This window comes from Salvia miltiorrhiza, chromosome 4, assembly GCF_028751815.1.
Source record: "Salvia miltiorrhiza cultivar Shanhuang (shh) chromosome 4, IMPLAD_Smil_shh, whole genome shotgun sequence".
NCBI lineage: Eukaryota > Viridiplantae > Streptophyta > Magnoliopsida > Lamiales > Lamiaceae > Salvia > Salvia miltiorrhiza.
Genome location: NC_080390.1, coordinates 27,998,821 through 28,006,427, shown reverse-complemented (window position 1 = coordinate 28,006,427; position 7,607 = coordinate 27,998,821). Strand labels below are relative to the sequence as shown.

General features: G+C 39.5%; 1 protein-coding gene across 1 annotated transcript; it reads right to left on the bottom strand.

The window, feature by feature from the left end:
- Nucleotides 1–3,274: 3,274 nt before the first annotated feature.
- Nucleotides 3,275–4,878, bottom strand: LOC131023230 (uncharacterized). The gene is made up of 5 exons (XM_057952771.1): nucleotides 4,661–4,878; nucleotides 4,452–4,581; nucleotides 4,063–4,359; nucleotides 3,876–3,983; nucleotides 3,275–3,790 (listed from the first exon to the last, which is right to left on the bottom strand). Exons 1-5 carry the CDS (start codon nucleotides 4,876–4,878, stop codon nucleotides 3,500–3,502), a joined length of 1,044 nt encoding a protein of 347 aa, XP_057808754.1. The 3' UTR covers nucleotides 3,275–3,499.
- Nucleotides 4,879–7,607: the final 2,729 nt, after the last annotated feature.

The window sequence follows — 7,607 nt, the reverse complement described above, 5'->3', positions numbered from 1 at the left end:
ACTATTGTTTGCATATCCTATGAAGATGCAATCAACAGTTTTTGGTCCTATTTTTACTTGTTTGGGTTTTGGTACTTCAACTTTTGCTAAGCACCCCCACACTTTTGTATATTTATAGGACGGCTTCCTTCCTTTCCATAATTCATATGGAGTTTTATCTTGTTTCTTTTGGGGTAATTTATTCAAAATTTTATTAGCCGAAAGAATAGCTTCCCCCCACATGTTATGTGATAGGCTTGAGCTTATCAACATAGCATTCATCATTTCTTTCAATGTTCTATTCTTTCGTTCTGCAACACCATTTGATTGTGGAGAATAAGGTGCAGTCGTTTGATGAATAATGCCATTTTCACGACAAAATTCCTCAAAAGGTGCAACATACTCGCCACCTCGATCACTTCGAATCATTTTGATCTTGGTGTTAAGTTGATTCTCAACTTCATTTTTGTATGTTTTGAAAGCTTCGAATGCTTCGTCTTTGCTTCTCAAAAGATACACATAGCAAAATCTTGTGCAATCGTCTATAAATGTTATAAAATAATTCTTTCCACCTCTTGTTTGCACAAGTTTTAAATCACATAGATCGGTGTGAATCAATTCAAGAGGTTTCGTTGATCGTTCCACTGAATGGAAAGGAGATTTTTCCATTTTAGCTTCAACACAAATTTCACATTTTTTGTGTTGGTCGAAAGTCAATTTTGGCAATAAATCTAAATTCACTAAACGACGTAGTGTGTTTAGATTAGCATGTCCTAATCTATCATGCCATAATTTAGGAGACTCAACCAAGTAGGTAACTTTGTCATTTATTTCATTATTACAAAGTACATGGATAGCATTAAGCTTGAAAAGGCCATTATCTAAATAGCCTTTTCCTATATAGCGACCATTCTTGGTCATTACAACTTTGCCTGCTTCAAATACTAGTCTAAATCCGGTGTTGCTCAAAGCAGATCCCGAGATCAAGTTTTTTCGAATGTCGGGAACATGCAACACTTTTTGCAGGGTTATCTTGAGTCCCTGACGTCATCTTGAGCACAATGGTTCCAGATCCGACAATCTTGGATGCGGCCGAATTGCCCATATACAATTTCTTGTCTCCGGAAAGGACTTCATAGGAGGAGAACATTGCTTTATCTGCGCAGATGTGCCTAGTAGCACCAGTGTCGATCCACCAACCTACTGGGCTGCCGATCATGTTGACCTCGTCTACGACGGCACATAAGTCGAGTTCGGCTAAGTCGAGGGGCACATGTTTCTCCTCCGTCACGTTGGCTTGATGGTGATTATTTTTCTTGTCATTTTTCGGTTTGCGACAATCTTTCGCCATGTGTCCGGCTTTGCCGCAGTTGAAGCAATCGCCTTTGATCCTCTTTTGATTCTTCGAGTCTGGCTTTTTGCTTTTAAACTTGCGTTTCTTCTTGTTGCTAGACTCGGCCAGATTTGCTTTTGCCTCCATAGAGGTTTTGTTCGTTTTGTTGTCGGAGAGTCTATTGTCCTCTTCGATTCACAAACGAATAATCAAGTCTTCAAGTCCCATCTCCTTGCGTTTGTGCTTGAGATAGTTCTTGAAGTCCTTCCAGAGTGGTGGTAATTTCTCTATCATTGCATCCACCTGAAAGGATTCAGACAAAACCATACCTTCGGCAAGAATGTCGTGCATGGTTAGTTGAATCTCTTGCACTTGTTCAACAACAGTCTTGCTATCCACCATTTTATAGTCCAGAAAACGACCGACTATAAATTTCTTCAAGCCAGCATCTTCTGCTTTGTACTTCGTCTCCAATGAGTCCCATAACTCCTTGGACGTCTTGGCGCTAGAATAAACACTATAGAGAGTGTTGTCTAGCCCATTCAGAATGTAGTTGCGACACAGAAAGTCGCTGTGATGCCATCCATCATATGCGATACGCACTTGTGGATCAGTTTCGTCTTTCCCCACAGTTGGAGGAGACTCATTCAGAAAACGAGCCATATTCAAAGTAGTAAGATAAAAAAGCATCTTAGATTGCCAACGTTTAAACTCAGAACCTGAGAATTTTTCCAGCTTTTCGGCAGGTGCTGGAGCATTTGGAACGTTGATCGGAATAGTTGGAACACTATTGTTGTTGGTGTTGCTTCCTGTCGCCATCTTTCCACACTAATTTTGCCTTACGATTGTTATTTGGTAGTGTAGAAAATATAATGACGATAAATGTAAGGATGCAGAACCGAGGCGAGAATAAATTCTCTCTCCGTAAGGCAAAATTACTTCCGCTCTGTAGTCGCGGATCTACAGTAATTGCCCCCAAGATACAACGGTTTCGGGATGATAGACGAGTCCTTAGCACTAGGAGTTCGCTATCCGGTCGAACGGCTTGATACTCGGGACTGAGTATGTAAACTAAACTAATATGACAAATTAATTATCTGAATTCGTTGGTGTGTTTAATCTCATTCTGGAGGGCCCTATTTATAGTAGTCCAGGGGTTTCCTTGAACTGGCGTGACTGTTTGGCCAAACAGGAGGTCCGAACAGGCGTGTCTCTTCGGTCTTGAACCGTCGCCACGTGCCTTGTTTGGACAAACAGATCCGAACCAACGTGTCTCTTCGGTCCTCAACCGCTGCCACGTCGGTTTGGGAAAACAGGTGGTCCGAACCGTCGTGTCTCTTCGGTCCTTAACCGTCACCACGTGTACTGTTTGGGCAAACAGGTGGTCCGAACCATGGATATCTTTGGGCATTAATTACTAATTCAATTCTTTACAGATTTGAACAAGTAAATATACCAAATTAATCTACTCAACATGTAGCACTACAAGAATCTGGCCGATTACCGACGGAATTTTCCATCGGTAAAGTCAAAAATTCCGTCGGTAAAAACTAATATCGACGGATTAACGACGCCACGCGTACGTCGCTTTAAATATGATCGGTAAAATTTTTACCGACGGAAATTAAATCCGTTGCTAAATTACCGACGGAAATAGCAACGGAATGCCCGTCGGCTACGAGGGGACGACGTTGGCGTCGTCTGGACTTAACGACGGAAATAGCAACGGAATTTTCCGTCGCGATTAGCAACGGAATCAAATTCCGTCGGTAATTTTCGTGCAGGTATTAGCAACAGAATCAAATTCCGTCGGTAATTTTCGTGCGGGTATTAGCAACGGAATTAAATTTCGTCGGTATTTTTTTAATACAATTTTTTTTTTAATTTGCATTATACAATTTAACGACGTCCTGTTACACGCTTCTTTTCAATTATATAACCATCAATATCGAAAACACCAAATGAAATTTAAATTAGCATTCGAATAGTCATAACTTAACAAAATATTCAAGTGTTCACAAATATATAATAGAAATATTCAAGTATTCAAAATACAAAAACACAACATAATCAAGATGATGGTCCAGTGGGTGGAGTGGGTCCAGTGGGTCCAGGTGGAAGCCTAGCCAATATCTCCTCGAACATACGCTGCTGAGCCTGAAATCGAGCATCGGTCTGCTCATCTTTCTACCTCATCTCCTCCTTTTGACGTGCTATCTCCACTAAGGCATCCTGCAATTGCTGCTCCACGTCCATAAATCGTTGAGGATCGACAAGAGGGCCCTGAAACTGAGATGTACCACTCGACTGCTCACTACTCCGTAAGCTGGCTGCAAGTCCACCAACTCCAAACATTCTCTTCTTCTTGTCGAGTCCACCAACAGCCTCCACGTACACCTTGTTCATATCGATCTCTGGCGGATCAGAATCATCATCCACAGTCTGACTCTGAGAAGCAACTATATCCTGCACTTTTTCCTACAATACGCATCAGGAGTTGGTACTTAAGAATTTGAGCAACAAATATAATAATTGAATAAGTAATTAAAACTTTACTACATACTCCAATCCGTCTAGACCTCTCGTCTGTATAAGTGCCATCCTTGTTCTTATGAAGGATCTCATAAGCATCATACAAACATTCAGTCGGCTCCACTCCTTTTCTCTTACCCTTTTAAAAACATAACAAATATAAAATTTTAAATATGAATGTCAATGAAAAATGCAATATGAATACAATTTCAACGTACCACTTCTTCAGCATACTGAAGAATAGACCTCGAACCTCCTTTGCGCTTCGCTTGACCAGTTCTAGGACCTAAAGGCTCAGACATCCTACACTTTTTTGCTATCTCTGATTTGGCTTTGACTTCATCAGAGTCCCAGTACTTAATCCAATTAGGCCAGTGGTCCTCGTGAATAAAAGGAGGCCTCTTGCTCCTCCTTTCCTTGATGTCATGGACAAAATCACTATACCTCCGCGCAGCACAAGCATGCCAAAGCTTGTAGACAGTCGACTCTATCGCCGCATCCCATGTGAAATGTTCCTATTTAAACAACAAAATAAAATACATTTATAAACACTAACTAATATGTATATGTTTATTGTTAAACAACTTGTATTAAATTATATTCATACCTTGAATTCCTCAAAGTACGCTGTCTTAACACTAAGTGGAGTGAGTTTCCAATTGTAGCCTTCTGGATTTTGAACTTGCTTGAAAATCTTAGTGACTACGGATGGAACCATCCCCAAGGGATGTAATTTCCTACAATTAATATTCAAAGTCATTAGAACAGAAATATTATTTATTAATTCATAAGATTGTATAACTATAAAAATTATACCCATATTTGATGATGAGTGTAGTACGTCCAGTCTGTGTAGCCTCTGATGCCTCAGTAGGGACCGATGCCGAAGATGAATGTGAATGAGTCAGATGTATATCCCGTACAGATGCACCAATCCCTCCATCTGATCCTGTGGATGATGTAGGGTGTCCTGCGGATGATGCAGCACCCCTACCACTAGAACCTCCTCTCGCACTAGAACCTCCTCCCACCATCTTCAAAAACCAAAGAAAATTTACTATTAACAATTGTAAACAAAAATCATTTGATCACATAAATAAATTATATTCATATAAAGGCAAATAAACTACTCCCTCCGTCCACGAAATGAGTACCCATATTTCCTTTTTCGTCCGTCCACGAAATGAGTACCCATTTCCCTTTTTGGCAAGTGTACCCCACACATCTCTTTAATTAATACACTCAAAAAGTGGGACCCTTAAACTATTCACATTACACTCCATACATTTCTTAAAACCCGTGCCGTCCACAAATGGGTACTCATTTCGTGGACGGAGGGAGTAACTCTAATAGTCATCATCATCATCATCATCATTATCTTCTTCTTCACTAATCAGTGTATCTTCCTCTTCTTCCTCTTCATCATCCTAATCTCCATTTACTACCTAGATACATGCTCATCTAAAAAATATATAAAAAAAGAATAAATACACTTAGATACATGCTCATCTAAAATTTTAAAATCTCACAATGGCTACCATTTGAGCCATACTAACATTTCAAAAGATAATGTAATGAAAACTTACTTGTTTTGTTACTAGCTTTTCTTTTCGATCACCTTGACTTCTTTTTTTCTTCCTCAAGAAGCAATGGTGGAGTGAAATACTACAAATGAGAATTAATCCAAAAAAGAATTAATAATTATTCAAGAACCAAAGTATATAAAATTATAATTTAATAAAACTAACAATCAAGTTTATTTTTCTTGAAAATACTATAATTCAATCAAGTTTATTTTTCTTCATCTCATTAAAGAAAATTTACACTAAAAAGACATTTTTTATCCAATAACAAAATATTTTTGAAGGAAAATTTTACAATACAATAAAACTATTATATGTTCTTGAAAATACTATATGTGAACATATTATAATTATGTGAGTGAGCATATAAAAATTTAATCCATTAAAAATACTATATGTTGAGCATTATATAATTTAATTCAATAAAAAATATATTTTTACAGAATATTAATACAAAATTTACAATAAAACATAATAGGATTTTTCAAATAATTAATGGAAATTAAAAAAAATTACAAACCTATGGAGGAATCCGACGGACGCAGGCAGCGGAGGAAGAGGACCGGTGGCCGCGGAGGAGGAGGACCGATGGCGGCGGAGGAATCCGGCGCTGGCAGCAGAGGACACGGCACCAGGGAGGGGCGGGGCGAGCAGCGGCGCGGCGTGGGACGAGCAGCGGCGCAGGGCGGCAGCGGCACGAGGCGGGGCGCGGAGCGGGGCGGGGCGAGGATCGGCGAAAGGCGGCAACGGAGCGAGGCGGGGCGAGCAGGGGCGCAGCGGAAACGGCGGCGTGGACGAGTCGCCGGGGGGGAGCACGCAGCGGGAGTAGCCGGAAATGGGGAATCGGAGGGGGGAAATTTGGGAATTTTGAGAAATAGAAGTGAAAGTTGTGTTGAAAAAATGAAGGAGGAGGCGCGGTCAAGTCACCTTTTTTTTAGGGCGCAGCAACGGAAAATTCCGTTGCTATTTAGCAACGGACGTGAATTCCGTTGTTATTTTTAAAATAATTATTTTCGGTTATTTGAATTAATTATTAGCAACGGAATAGCAACGGAAACTTCCGTTGCTATTTAGCAACGGACGTGAATTCCGTTGTTATTTTTAAAATAAATATTTTCGGTTATTTAAAATAATTATTAGCAACGGAATAGAAACGAAAAATTCCGTTGCTATTTAGCAACGGACGTGAATTCCGTTGTTATTTTTAAAATAAATATTTTCGGTTATTTAAAATAATTATTAGCAACGGAATATCGTCCGTCGCTAAATAGCAACGGAATTTTCCATCGCTATCTGCAATTTTTAAAATCGCGGAAATTAAAAAAAAAAGAAATAACAACGGAAAAATTTCCATCGGGGATCCGTCGATAATTCCGTCGGTAATTTCGTGGGAAATATTCCCGCCAACACCCGTCGGTAAATCCGTCGGTAAATTCATCGCTATGTATGAAAGAGTATTTCCGTCGTTAATCCGTCGTTATTCGGTCGTTATTTTGTGACGGAATTAATTCCGTCGGTGTCCGATAGCTTTTCTTGTAGTGTAGATTCCAAAAATATCATTTAATATCATTAATTACAATGTAATCATGACATTAAATAAGCTATTTATTCCAACAGAAATTTTAATAGACTCTTTTGTTGCAGGTGTGAGAATTCTATATTCTTGAGTTATGAATGCGAATGAGAATAAGAAAGTGAGATCATCGGATATGCAATTACTAGTCGATGATTGCATTTTGGATCCAATAGCATCGGTGGAAAAGCTTTTAAAGGAGGCAAAAGAATCCTTAGAAAAAGCTGAATACATGGCTTTGCATCTTAGGTCTGCACAAAAAGGTATGAATTTGTATGCGCCTGATTCGGAAGTTGAAGACGACGTTCACGAGTCTCGTGCACCATGCATTCGACGTAGCGCAATCAAGGTTGAAAAGAAGCCCATTGTGAGTGATGAAGATGAGCAAGAAACTGTTAGAAACTCGAACTCGATACTTAAGATTTTCTTACCAGAGTTTTTTGTTATTTGGTAGTGTAGAAAATAGAATGACGATAAATGAAAGGATGCAGAACCGAGGCGAGAATAAATTCTCTCTCCGTAAGGCAAAATTACTTCCGCTCTGTGCTCGCGGATCTACAGTAATTGCCCCCAAGATACAACGGTTTCGGGATGATAGACGAGTCCT

What these genes read in the sequence shown, in the direction of transcription:
- LOC131023230 (XM_057952771.1), bottom strand. Translation starts at nt 4,878, where the DNA reads ATGGTGGGAGGAGGTTCTAGTGCGAGAGGAGGTTCTAGTGGTAGGGGT. An exon ending in TTCAGTATGCTGAAGAAGTG is followed by an intron (nt 3,984 to 4,062) that starts GTACGTTGAAAT and finishes TGTTTTTAAAAG; the next exon opens with GGTAAGAGAAAAGGAGTGGA. An exon ending in AGAGGTCTAGACGGATTGGA is followed by an intron (nt 3,791 to 3,875) that starts GTATGTAGTAAA and finishes TGCGTATTGTAG; the next exon opens with GAAAAAGTGCAGGATATAGT.